The sequence below is a fragment of the Peromyscus californicus genome, unplaced genomic scaffold, assembly GCF_007827085.1.
Source record: "Peromyscus californicus insignis strain IS unplaced genomic scaffold, ASM782708v3 Scaffold_12__1_contigs__length_115047231, whole genome shotgun sequence".
In the NCBI taxonomy this organism is placed as follows: Eukaryota; Metazoa; Chordata; class Mammalia; order Rodentia; family Cricetidae; genus Peromyscus; species Peromyscus californicus.
This window is the reverse complement of record NW_026294413.1, coordinates 58092434-58106855: the sequence shown is the minus strand read 5'-3', so window position 1 is coordinate 58106855 and position 14422 is coordinate 58092434. Positions and strand designations below refer to the sequence as shown.

General features: G+C 49.2%; 1 protein-coding gene across 3 annotated transcripts in view; it reads right to left on the bottom strand.

Annotated features, from left to right (window-relative positions):
* Positions 1–1764: 1764 nt before the first annotated feature.
* The window catches only part of Elp3 (elongator acetyltransferase complex subunit 3), a 68642-nt gene continuing 55984 nt past the window's right edge, over positions 1765–14422 (bottom strand). For all 3 annotated transcript variants that reach the window (XM_052732911.1, XM_052732910.1, XM_052732912.1), the window contains exon 15: positions 1765–2895. In XM_052732911.1, coding sequence (XP_052588871.1) covers positions 2819–2895 — 77 coding nt within the window. In that variant the 3' untranslated portion in view covers positions 1765–2818. The remainder of the gene's footprint in view (positions 2896–14422) is intronic.

The following is a 14422-nucleotide window of genomic DNA, read 5'->3' as shown; positions in this document are numbered from 1 at the left end:
GGTGATAACCTCAAACACCCTGAACACCTCTGATGAAAATGTCTTTTTAGTACACTTTGTTCTGTCAGGGTGGAAAACAGAAAGGGGACTTTTCCCCAAATTTAAAAACATTGGGCTGTACCAGGCTCTGTGACAATGTATCCTCTTCAGATAAATTTCAGTATGTTTTTGGCACAGCCCGACTTTTAAAAAAAAGTATGCATGTGTGCACAGTGTGTGCGTGCATGTATGGAGGTCAGAGAACAATTTGGAGTTGTTTCTCATCTTCTGGCTTGGTGAGGCAGGGTCTCCTTGGTTGTTTTGGCTGTTGTGTGTACGCCAGAGTGGCTAACCTGAGCTAACCTACACAGTGGGAGTGCTGGGATTAGACGCAGGCTGCCGCCGCATGAGACTTTTAGCCAGCTCAGATGTCAGATTTGCACAAGTGTCCCTCTGTGATAGTTTGAATGTAACTGGCCCCCATAATCTCATAGGGAGTGGCACTATGAGATTATGGATTTTTTGGAGTCAGTATGGCTTTGTTGGAGGAAGTGTGTCCCTGTGGGGGTGGGCTTTGAAGTTTTCTATGCTCAGGATACCACCCCGTGAGTCAGTCAACTTCCTGTTGCCTGCAAGATGCAGGACTCTCAGCTCCTTCTCCAGCACCATGTCTGCCTGCATGCTGCCCTGCTCCCCACCATGATGATAATGGATTGAATCTCTGAAACTGTAAGTGAGCCACCCCCACAATGGAAATGTTTCCCTTTAGAAGAGTTGCCTTGGTTGTGGCGTCTCTTCACAGCAACAGAAACCCTAAGATACCCCCGAGCCATCTCCCTAGCCCATGGCTTGATGTAGCCCAAAGCTGAACCCAGCAGAGCCACCTGAGTACACTGAGGCCATGGCCAACGTGTTCAGTGCAGCTCAGAAACAAGTCACAGACTTGGCAGGTCTCTGAGCCACGGCAGCAGGAGCATGGCAGCTCATCATCCTCCCAAGGTGACCTCGCTTGAACAACAGAGGTCTCAGAAAGGCTGGACCAGTCAAGGTGTCAGCTACACCAAGTGCAACACAGGCCAGGCACTTCGGTGGTCACAAGAGATGCCAGGCCAGGAGCTGGGACACCTGGTGAAGCTTTGCACCTTCTGTGGGCTTGTGCAGCTCCAGGGACTCATGCCAAAGTGGGCTGAGGGTGAGCTGGGAAGGGCACCTTGGACTGTGGGGCTGAGGGTCTGGGCCAAGCACTGAGGTTCACAAGGGAAGGGGAGGGTGCTGGAGGACCCTCGGCAGGCTTGTTTTAAATTCTTGCTCTAAGTGGCCACCTTTAAAAACCAACACTGTATATGCTTGTCTTCTGGTGGCTTCCCTGTGTGTTCTGATTCATCGGGGTGAATGAGAGGTGAGCAAGCGGAGACGGACACACGGCCTCGGCACGCCGCGGGGAGGGAGGGAGCCCTAGCCCTCGGCTGGCTCAGCACGCACCATCTCCATAACGCGAGTGTGAAAGCTGGGGTGGGCACTTTATTAGTTTAATACTTTTACATTTTATGGGGGAAATGTATAACTAAGAAATAGCTAAATTCCCCAAACTACAATCTCAGAAAGTGGCTGGAGTGCCGCAGTATGCCCCTGAGAAAGGCCGTGCCACTTGCTTTCAGCGGCGTAATGAAATGGCGAACGGCACCTGGGGGACACACACGGTGTCACAGGCCGGGGAGTGAGACCTGTAAATTTCTGACAAATGCCATCACATTTACAGGGTGAGGGGAAAAAGCTCCACACGACTCCTCTTTATGCTAAAGACTTTATTTTTCAGACCTTTTAGAGAACAACTTTCACTACACACTGTTGGAAATGGCAGATGCCCAGGTGAGGCAGGCTCTCAGAGCCTGGTCTCCTCGGTGGCCTAGCTGGGTGAAGGAGCCTTGGGAAGCCCACTTGCTCTGTGCAGGTCAGTCAGGCCTGCTTCTACACACTAGCCAATCTCCACTGTCTCCACGCAGCACCGTCAACACCCACCTTACAGAACTAGCATGCAGAGATACTTCTGAGGACGGACTAGTCTTGATCAGGGCCATGGGCTCTGTCTATGCACACTGGACCCTGTCTGCTCAGGACAGAAGAACTGGCTGGTGCAGAGTGAGCCCAGCACACTGGAGGAAGCTGCTCACACCGCCCTGCAGGTGTGACAAAGGCTTCTGGGATAGCCCAGGTGGGCAGGCCCGACATGATGGCTGGCGATGGCTGGCACCAAGCTTATCAATACACCCCGCAACCTCAGCCCTTCTTCCCCTAACACAGCACATTTCAAGACATGGGCACAGCCACCAAATGACTTCCAGTACAAATCTCCTTTTCTCAATTCCAGGGTGGACGTGCACGGAGGTAAAGGCCAGAGTCACGTGGACAGCTTTGCTGTGCTGCAGTCCGGCTTTCCTCTTTGGAGTATATAAATAACCTTCTCCCAAGGCCGCCCCTCAGATGACAATGACAAGTGACGATGGCTAAAGGAGTTGATTTGCTTTTGTCACAGTGCTGAGCCCAAATGGGTCACCTGCAGCCGTCATGCAGAATTTAGAAACTGAGAAAATCACTTAAGCCTCCAAACCACAAGTGACTCCAGGGGCACACAAAGAGGGTGGCTCCGGCCTGTCGGCGGAGGCTAGAGCGGGGAGCTAGCAGCCATGGAGGGAGGACAAAGTACTTCACGGGGGTGGAGGGGTGGGGAGAAGGGACATGCAGGTCGTCTACTTGCTTGGCCTCTACTGGGGACTCAAGAGACCCTACTTTTGGTCTTCTGCCAGGGAGGATGCTGCACAAAGGTAGACTGGAGTGGTCATTATTTTAGCATCTTGACCATGTAGGGGCCTTGTAATCTGTAGCCAATCTTTCGGTAGTAATTCCTGGTGCCGACCCCTGCAAGAGAGAGAAAGTCAACAGAGCTCTGGTCAGTCTAAGTTTTGTAGCCCTCAGGAGGCAGCATGGGCCCTCAGCCTCACGCCTTGTCTCTCATGAAGACTGCTCTGCTGTCCAAACTGTCCCATTTCTATTCTGCTGGCGTCTAGCTCTACGGACACACGGACTCTGCTGTGTGGGACAAATGTCCCTTCCCAACTGCTAACACAGGACCAGGGTATATGGCATGTACAGTTATGTAGGCCACAAGAGATGTGCCTAAAGCATGTTTCAGGGTCTCTGTGTATCACTGTTGTTTAGCACTGCAGGAGGGCATGCAGGAGGAGAGTTCACATATGGGAGGCCTTTATTCCAAATGGTTTCCTTGGAGGTGAACGAGAAGGCAGATGGAAAAATGGGATCTCCACACAACTTGGGAAGCAAAAGCATGCACAGCTAAACATGGCCCCTGTCCGAGGTGCTGGAGCACACAAGGGGTCACAGGAAAAAGCTGTCGCCAGAGACGTGGGTTTGATGGACTGGCCCTGGCTCACAGGGACACATGGTTTCTAAAGAGAAAGAAGGGTTTTCCTCACCAAACAACTCTCCAGTTCTCTGTGGATGTCATCTTGTGTCCCCAACTTAACTCAGTTACTGACAGCTACTGAGAGTTACAGTAGATGGCTCGGGGTGAGGGCTCAGCCCCACAGGAACGCCTCAGACAGACATCAGTTGTAAATACTCCAATCTTTCAGGTGGGTGCTGGGAACTGAACCCCGGCCCTCTGGAAGAGCAGCAAGTGCTCTTACCCACTGAGCCATCTCTCCAGCCCCATACTCCAATCTTAAATCAACAAGGAACAGAGCTCCCACATCATGTTTCTACCCACTTCAGAATGTTTTAAGTGTTAGAAACAGCTGGAGGCCTGTATGATGGGGTACAGAACTGCACGGATGGACGGCAGTTCACTAGGACTAACTCTAACCAGGGGATCACACTCTGTCTGCACACTTCTGCTTGTCGTGTTATTAGATCTGTAGGTATACTCCATGACCCAGCAGGTCATACTCCATGACCTCAGTGAACAGATATGCTATGCCCAGCAAATGATATAACATTTTAACACCCTAAGAGAGAACCCAAATATCTATCAGCAGTAGGTGAGTATACTCACAAAGGGATATATATAACACAGAGGTGAAAAAAGCAACTATGTTATCTGTATCTGTATGGAGAAATTTCCCAGAACCATGTGGATGGAACCAGATAATGAAACATTCCATTTACACAAAATTCAGACATGGGAAAGACTCCAAAATTTAGTGAGATGATGGTTACATTTGAAAGATGACAAGGGTTCGGGACCTCCATGGTGGAGAATGTTGTCACTCACCCCGGCAGTTGTTACATGGGGATACACACTTGCTACCACAGCTGCCCGCTCCACACCTCTCTTTACTGCAGTATGTCGCACCTCATTACAGAACCGCAAGGGGTACAGCTACTTAATACACACTTTAAACAGTTTCAGAGTTCAAATTCGTCTGAAGGATTCAGCAAAATAAGGCAGAGTAGGGCTGGAGAGGGGACAGCTGAGAAACCAGGACCAGGACAACCCAATGTGTTCCAGGTACAGACAGTCGCCTGTGTCCAGCTCCTTCTAGAACCCCGTTCCCCAGCAACGAACAGCAGATTCTGTGCCTGACTCACTCTCAGGAGACAAAAGGCCTTTCTGTAGGTAGCAGTGACTTGGTGAGAGCCAGCAGGTACGACTCATACAGAAGTCACAGTGCAGCGCTCTTCCTTGTGACCCACACGAGTGTGTGAGGACAGGAAGATAATCCCACTGGCAACCATAAAAAAATCTGGATTCAGAGCCTAGGCTCACTAAGGGCAGGTCCTAAAGCTTGAGTTCCCATCTGAAATAGAATACAAATTCTTTCACACTCCAACCCCTTGGCTTTGGTTCCTGCCTAAAAGGACCTTGTGAGAGTTAGGAAAGGGCAGAACTGGCTGACCATGCTGACCTCATTGATCTGCCATGCTCAGCCCTAAGCAGCCCTTGCCCACTTGCCCTCCGGTCCCAGCTCAGGCACTGGAGACCTGGGTTTCGCTCCTCTAGCCAGAGGCTAGCCCCAGTTACAGTTCACACCTCTCCCTCCTGGCCAGCAGGACACTTTAACCAGAGACATTGTTTCAGTGTTGCATGCTCTATTCCACTGTGTCCCTGCCTTCCTCCTGGAGTGTCAGCTCTTTAGGCTGACGGCTTTTGTCACTGGGGTTATTACAGTGACTAGCACATAATCAGGATGTAGTCAACGTCTGGGGACCCATTACACGCTCGTTATTTTCATGTTGTGTACACACAGAGAAATGCGCTCCTGCAGGACGCACTGTAGAAAATGAGAGCTGGCTCGGCACTGTGAGCCAGGCGGTGGGAGACTACACACGGAAGGTGGGAGGGGCGGCCCTTTGGAACCTTCTAGATCCCCACCTTGCTGGCTGAGAGGCACCATTTCCCATGGATTTATTTATGCTGTAAGGGTCTCAAGCATCCGGAAGTGGAGACACAGGTCTACTGAACCTGTAAGCCATCATGCAGCTCCCACAGTGGGTGAGTCATCCCTGAGGCTTGGCTCCTTACCTTCTACTTGGGGGTGTCCCAAATGATCCCCAGATCTACTTAGGTCAAGCCCTGGACATAAATAATTCTGCTCATTTGTATGCTCCCTGTCAATGGCCTCATTTTAAGATCTACAGCTGAGAGAAGTGTTTTTATAAATCACAGGCCTAGATAAGCCTGGATTAACCAGGTTGAGTGATGGAGAGAGCCTCGAGTTCACAGGTGGGTGGTTATGACATGGGCTTTCCTGGAACTCATGGGAGCATTTCTCAGCAATGACCCCAAGTGAGCCTCCTGCTCCTCCTTCACATAGAACTGGGTCCTTGAGACTAGGTTGGCAAAGGCATTGGATCCTCTCTGGCCAGCTTAGCTTTGTTTTCAGGAACAGACAACAGCCCCAGACAGTTCCTGGGATTCTGGGAGGCTTCAAGTGCTGTGGAGAGCCTGGCCTCTGGCTGGTCCAAACTCCAACCTCTTCCCCCTGCATCTTCTTTCCTGAAGTTAAGAATTGCCTATTTCTCCAATCTGCCAGATTCTCCAAACTGGCCAGCTAGAAAGAGAATGTGCCATCACCTGGCTGCCTGAAGGCCCTCCCTAGCTCCGGCCTCCTCTATGCCTCAGTCACGGTAACTTTCCTTGTGTTAGTCAGCCAGGAGAAAGCAATTACCCTTTGCAGCTGACGTCAGTGGCCTCCTGGACCGTGCTGACGTGCTAGGCTGTCTTGGTCCCAGATCAGCCCAGCTGCTGCTGCCTCTCCCCTGCAGCAGAAACACACAGCTGTGCAAGCAGGAGTTCTCCCCTCCACTCCTTGTGTGGGCTGCCGAGCAGGAGTCAAGTGCTCTTGGCTGTCTGTGGTCTTTGGAGTGCTCGCTATAGCGCCCCCAGTTATCAGAGGAGCAACAAAGGTCTGGCTTTATCTTCGGGGTTACTTGGTCCACAGTCAGGACTTACCCATGTCATAAGGACCTTATTTTTACTGCAGGCAGAGTAAAAATGCCTAAGTTCACTATTCTGTCAGCTGGGACAGTGTCCAAATGAGGCAAGAGGAAAGAACACCACAAAAACTGTCTGCAGCAATGTTCTCATGTGATGCCAGTGACCAGCCTCCAAGTTATCTCCCTGGCCTCCATCTCTGCCTCAGCTCTTTTGGGAGAAGGAAATGTATGTGAACAGACTTAAGTGTACACACTACAAGCAGTTATTAGAATGCGACTTGCTCCATATGATGAGGGGCCATTCAGCATGCAGTGGGGAAAGCCTTTGCCCTATAGGTGGATGATCTCAAGCCTGGCTGTCGAGAGCCCCTGGCCTCCTAGGGCACCTGCAATCTGGAAACCAGCAGTGACTGCATCTTGGGTCCCTTCTCTGTGCTGAATGTGCTTACACTCCAAGCCCCTGACGTGGAAAGAAGCCTCTGCTTTCTGATCCTCTCTCCCTGGTTTTGTGTGATGCCACTTAGCTCAAAACACAACTCCGCCTGCTCTATGGAGGAAGAGAGTACACTAAGAGAGTCCTTGCTAACTGCCTCAGCCACTGGCTATGGGGGAAGGTTACTTACGGGTGCATAATGAGGTCTGGTACACGGTGTGTGTGTGTGTGTGTGTGTGTGTGTGTGTGTGTGTGTGTGTGTGTGTGTGTGTGTGATTAAAACAGTTAACCAGGACACAAATGGAACAAACCCAGTTGTTGAAGCTCTATACTACTGAAGACTGGGATGATGGTTCCGTGGATAAAGCACAAGCCAGGGGACCCTAGTGCAGATCCTCAGCATCCATGGTAAGAGCAGGGTGTGACTGTGTATGTGTGTTGGGATGGAGGAAGGGCCGGGCTGGCTAGCAGCTTCACTCTAGGTGAAGTTCAGTGATAGACTCCCACTCACAGGGATAGCGTTCTCCTCTGGCCACTGTTCCCACTGGAAGACATTTATTTCCCAGGGGATCGATCACACCCTCGAGAACACTGAAGTAACTACACTTTTCCTTTAGAAAGATCCATCAAGAACTGGAACTTGTGATTTTAATTCCACTGAGAGTAAGGATAGTGACAGGTGAATACAGAGAAGAAGACGCAGAAGGCCTCCTCAGCACTGGGTGCTGGTGACGGAACCAGCGCCGTGCTTTGCACATACCAGGCTTTCTGAGACCCTGAGGGGTTTTCTGAACAGGCCATAGGTCAGCTCACTGGAAGAAGAGGAAGAACTACCCTTTGGACCGAGGCACTTCATACACTTGGGGGTGCTCCCCTGCCACTCCCACCCTGCTCCATGAGGAGCACACTCTTCCATGGTAGCACAGGGAGGGCTCTGCTTGTCCTGACCACCTTGTGATCAGGTTTCAAGGTCTTTTGTGTGACAAACCACTGGAGGAAATGAGAGACAGCAACTTCCATTTCAATAGAAGGCTTGGAGAAAGTACATCCCAGGGAAGGCCAGATAACCCTGGCAGGCAGTGGGCTGCTGCTGGCAACAGACTGCAGCCCACACAGGATGACTACTGGAGACGGGGAGACTTGTGGGAAAAACCTGACAGACCGTGGTCATCACCATTTGAAAACTGATGGGACCACGACTCCAATCTGGTGGAAAGAGGAAGAGACAGGTGAAGAGAGATGGAAACCAGACTCTGAGGAAGGCCGGAAGGAAGGGCGGAGTATTATTCACGCTGCATGGAGAAGATAACTGGGCTTGATTACCACAGACCCATGATCAGGGTTAAGTGTTAGCTGAGGACGGTGAAAACACGTGAGCAAAACTGAAAACGCTTCAATCTCAAAGCCGTCTGCATCTTGCAGTTACTAATGATGAGGTGGACAGTGGGGCGGCTGTTCTGACTCAGGCAGCTGCCAGTGCAGAAAGGGCAGGGAGATTCACATGGCTGGGTCAGGTGAGTGGCCTGGCTAGCTGCAACCCCCACACTGTGCACCCCCGGCCAGGGCTGGGCAGGAGCCACCGAGGAAGGGAGCTGCTTCACAGACTCAAGAGGTCAAGGAACAGGGATTGGGAGTCTGGCCAAGATGGAGATTCAGCAGGGTCTCCCACAGGACCTAGGCCAACCAGCACTCCCAGAGGCTGGGCAAAGGGAAGCAGAAGTCTTCCTTGACTGTGGCTAGCACAGCTAATGTTTAAGACATTACCGAGAGCAAATTCTCATGTAAACTGCTGGCAATTAGCAAAGCAGTCAAAATACACTAAGACACCATGAGGAGAGACCACAGGCCGTAGGCACTCCAGGTGGAAGGGCATCTCACAAAGGCTGCAAAGGAGCATGTTCACCACCTGTGAGGAGAGAGACGCTGAATGTAAGTACCTTTCCAATCAACTGGAACACATAAATCATGATAGGACAGAGTTGACAAAACACTGGAATCCAGACAGTTAAAAAAAATGAGTAGGATGAAGGCCAGCTGGGTCAGGGCACTCGGGAGGCAGAGGAAGGCAGATCTCTGTGAGTTCCAGGCCAGCCAGGGCTACAAATACATAGTGAGACCATGCCAAACAAAAGAGGGGGAGAAAAGAAAAAAAGGAAGAGGGAAAAGGAAAGAAAGAAAGAGTAGGCTGAGGGCACTGTTGGCGGCATATTAACCACGGCAGGATCAGCACAGTGGAGGTCTGGTCAGAAGCAGTCAACAGACCACAGAGAAACCGTATGTGTTCGGGAGAGGGCATGATACTCAGTGGACATGCCAGAGTCTAAAATACGTGCAACCGGAGCCTTAAGAAACGTGGGGAGAGAGTCCTGGAAGCTGACATTAGCTGGAGGATGAAAGCATTCAGAACTGACTAGGAAAACCACTGAAGAAGCCCGACAAAGGTGGAGAGGGAAAGCCCTACCCAGACAACAGCACAGCAAACCAGACGGAAATAGTTTGAAAAAAGCAGTACGATATATAACTACCAAGAGCATGAGAGCAGCCCGGAGGACACCCTGAAAGACCTGTGTGCCACAGCCCTGAAGACAAGAGGGGGAGACTTGGCACAGAAAGGAAAGAGCTCCACACCACGTGGAGCTTCTTAGCACCCAAACACCCAGCAAGACTGGGACGAGCCATGGGACACCTGCATAAAGGGCCCAACATTATCAGCAGAGATGCACAGACCATAGCACACGCTGACTCAGCCTTACTACAAAAGCTGAGTAAACACAGCCAGAGTAAACACGCAATGTAAGTCCACCTATTTATTTTCTTTTTTCTTTTTTTTTTTTTTTTGGTTTTTCGAGACAGGGTTTCTCTGTGTAGCTTTGCGCCTTTCCTGGAACTCGCTTTGGAGACCAGGCTGGCCTCGAACTCACAGAGATCCGCCTGGCTCTGCCTCCCGAGTGCTGGGATTAAAGGCGTGCGCCACCACCGCCCGGCAAGTCCACCTATTTAAAATTAACATCAAGAACACTAAACTATATAGCTTAGGGATGCATAATTAGGTAGCAAAAAAAAAAAAAAAATCAAAACGTCAGGACACTAGGAGGAAAGAGGAAGTTGAGAAGGGAAGGGACCTGGGATGGGGAAATGTCAGCAGGGGATCTTGGATATGGCTGTCTTCATCTGCATGGCATCACATGCAGCTTTCTCTCCCAAATGCTTGCGTCAAGATCTCACTCCCAGAGCAACAGCATAAGAGGTGAGGCCTTTAGGAGGTGATTCAGTCATGGGGTGAAGTCCCGTGAGTGGCATTTAGGCCCCTACAGAGGATTTGAGGGAGCCTGCTTGTCTTTCTGCCCTTCAGCCACGTGAAGACACACGGTGTCCCCTCAGATGAGGGATCTTCACCGAACGTGCTGCTACTACGCTGGACCCTATGTTATCATCAGATCTGCAGTAAGCAAATCTCTCCTGCTCCGAGAGCATCCGCTACAGCAGCCTGACAGACGAAGACACACAGGTGTGGCCAAACAAGTCACAATCCAACAAAGCCAGGCTTCCCTTCCTACCTGTGGCAGTTTCCAGCCACGCTTATAAAATGAAATAAAAACGGGGACAGTTTCAACTACACGAACGCTTACTTCAATGGAAAATCAATCAACCCTTCACACGGATGGAAACATAAGAGAAGGCAGGCTGGGGTTCTAGCTGGAAAAGAACAGAGGAGGAAATAATGCCGGGAGCCGAGAGCCCGAATGAGCATGTGCTTCTACGTTATATCCTGGTATTACACAAGGAAAGAAGACTGGTAAATGATGTGGAGATTTTCATGCTGACAAGGAAAGGGTTGGAAATCTGGAGGTGTGTTCTTGTTTGCCGACACTTTTCTTGGGGTACGAGGCTGCCCTTTATCATTAGCAATGTTAACTGGATTGAATGAAGATTGAGCCCACATCACCATACTCCCACAGCCAAACTTGAAATGAGAAAGACAAGATATGCTAATCTATCCCATGAAGCTGAAATCTGAGTTTTAGAAATTAGATATAAAAAAACTGAGATGGTGATTTATATCATTTTATAAAAAAAAAAATCAGTGAAACAGACAAAGAAACTGTTTTAGTTACGTTTGGTTCAATTAATCAGTTATTTATCGAGGGCTATGTATGTGCTGCAGTGTTAATACAGGGAATATACTCATTCGTTTCATCCATTTACTACTGAAATGAGACTTTATTGCATCTCACTGATCTAAAAGGATGGCAATACTTCACTCAAAAACACACTGACATGGAAGTAGGGGAAAAGCTTTTATTCTCAACATCTGAAAAAGAACCAATTAACTCAATGACCTGAAATCTTCAGACAATCTCTCTCCTGTTCTGTTAAAAAGAAAAAATTTTACAAAATTGATAAAGGTTAGCCACATAAGACTGAGCTCTTCAAGGTGGCTAGTTACGGCAAGTCATTAATATCCCATTCTTGACTGCAAAGAGGGAGGCGCCTGCAGGGACTCTGTGACCCAGCAGCCTAACGTCCTCCGCACATCTGCAAGGGCTCTTTGAAGATTCCACAGTAAGAGGAACAAAGACCCAAAGCAGGAAACTTAGAAATCTAAACAGAATCTGGATCTCCCACATCCCATCATTTCCCATGGTGATGTCCAAGCCAGTGATGTTGCCCGGCATCCTACAGGCTTTTCTCAGGGCAGTCTGACTCGGGAGGGCGCATGTCATCTGACTGGAGAGCAGAGTGGCCACTGCCACCAGAGCAGAAGGATCGATGCTATCTATCAGCCACTCTCACTACCTTCTCTTGTCTCAAACCACGAGCACATCTCTAAGAAGCCAAGGACTGGGGGATCTACTGCCTGGAGCAAGACAGCCCTCTTCCACTGACAGCTTCGTGGACACAAACTTTAAATGGTAGAGTAGGAGGGTAAAGAAGGCAGCCTCTAAACCACAAGAAACCAACTGGAGTCAACTATCTTGTGATACCAGGTCTTGCCAATGCAACAGTGTGTGTGTGTGTGTGTGTGTGTGTGTGTGTGTGTGTGTGTGTGGGGCACCTGGTGAAGGGAGGAGCCAGGACCTCTGGCCAGAGGCCAACTGAGAGGATCGAGAATCCAGAAAGCAGCCAGAGAAATGACCTGTCACATGTAAGGGGTCTTCATTGTGACTGACAGCTGAGAGCAGAAACCAAAGAAGTCTGAACTGTGGGATTACTTATTAAACCACGGAAAGAAAAGGACCAGCCAACCAAGAATTCTACATTTGACAAGGACAAAGGAGGAAGGCATCCCCAGATAAACAAAAGCTAAGGCATTTGTTACTAGACTTGCCTCACAAGAAAAGCTGAAGGAACTTGGAGCAATCGGAACTGAAGGGCACTGGTAAAAATCACAAGCAAACATAAAAGGCATTAGTTTGAATTTACAATTTCTCTTTACTTCCTATGGAACTGAAAAGGCAAATTCACATAACAATAATTATAAACTGATGTGGATGGACACACAGGTCTAAAGACAGAATCTGTGGTAAGGACAGCACACAGTGGGAGGGACAGACGGGCTAGGGCCAATGCTTGAACGACATCATACCACTGCCAACAGCAGAGCAAACAGCTTCACAGGTGCACAAGGCGTACTCTGTGGGGAAATCTTGTCAGGCCAGAAAAACACTGAAACCAGACAAAATACCCTTTCCTACCAGAGTGGAGTGAAACCCGAAATCAGTAACGGGTGGAAGGGAGATGCTGGAGTACACAGTGGGAGAGGGTAACCAGAGGCGGGGCCTCATGCTGCAGCACCCACAGAGGTGGTCATCTATGATGGGGTCGGACTCTGGTGATGCAGCTGTTCTGGGGTGACCCGCCCCTCATACCCACCTCAGAAAACCACAGTACCCATGTAGTCGTGAGGCATGCTGCTGAGCTGGAAGCCTCTTAAGACACCAGCTTCTGGGTGGGGTCTCTACCCATCTCTAATTGTCGAGCTTTCCCTCTGCCTCAAGCAGGAACCAGTGTTCAGACCTGGACAGTTACTGGTGAGGTTGAAGACATTTTATTACACACACACACACACACACACACACACACACACACACACACACACACTTGCACACATGATGAAAACTGCAGAACCCATCATAAATATGTGGAAATTAAGTAATCTACTCTTAAATGACCCCACAGAAGTAATCTCAGGGAGTTGGAAACCACCATGAATAACAAATGTGGAAGCAAAGCAGGCCGGTGGCTCACTCCTGTAGTCCCAGGACTCACAAAGTTGAAGGAGGAGAACTGCCATATGCTTGAGACTAGCCTGGAGTACATAGTGAGTTCTAGGCCAATCTGGGTCTCAGAGAAAAACCCCAGGCTTTTTCTGTTAAAAAAGTGAATACACTTCACTCCCAAATTCACTGAGTCCAGCAAAGGCAGCATTCAGAGAGAAATTTATAGCTGCAAATGGTTACATTGAAAACAAATATCTCAAAATCGAGAAATGAGGGAGATGAAAAATGAGCATATTAAACTCAAAGCCAGCACAAGAAAGGTGATGACAGAAACTAGGGATAAAACACTGAACAGAAAATAAACAAAGTCGTAAGTTCACTCTTAAAGCTGTCCAACCTCACCTCAGAGAACACGTCTCTAAAACAGAAACAAGTGGGGACATTGCTTACACACACACACAAGTATACACGAGTAAACAAACAGATGTAAACCAACACCCACAACTACGGAGCTGGTCACCAGGCCTGAGGACCTGAGTGCAACCCCTGGGTCTCACACAAAGGAAGGTGAGAAGCGACTCTCAAAAGCTGTCCTCTCACCTCCACACATACACATGCAATGCCTCCCCCACCAGATAAATGTATCAAAACATCTTAATAAAAGAGGAGGCATTACTACTGTGTTTATAGAAAGAAACATAATTATGAGATCATACTACGGAAAACTTATGAACAAACACACTGTGTAGTGCATTCCTGCTGAGCTCCCGGCCTGGCTCCAGAGAGCAGCACCTAGCCCTGCTCCTTCCTTTGTTTAACCACACCTTTGCTTAACCACACCTTTGTTTCTCTTATGCCCTCTGTGAATCTTGTCTGAGAGTCAAGGATCAGAGAGTCCCCCAAGGATCAAAGGTCTATGCAAAACTTGGTTCAGGAAACCCAGAAGACCTTGGTACCTGAGAAACCAAGTAATTTGCACTTGGCATTTGGTCTCTGGGAGCTCCTTTTAGAGTGCTTTAAAGGTACGGAAATTAACTGGTTAAACTGTAAATAGAGAGTAAATATGCCCTAGGTGAAGGGATAGTACTTCAGTCCTTCGAGGCTGGACCCCCCTGCAGCCATGAAAGGCTAGATTCATCCTTAAGATGCCTCTGAGTCTTCTTTCCATGGACCCGCATGAACCCACACACCCGTGTAGCGACACACAGTTACAACACTGGACAACCTACATGAAATGGACAAATTCTTCAGAAACACAGACGCTGACAGAAAAGAGTCCAAACTCTGCAAGGAGAATCAGGCTCACAATCACATGACATCCCCCCTATTCTTAAAT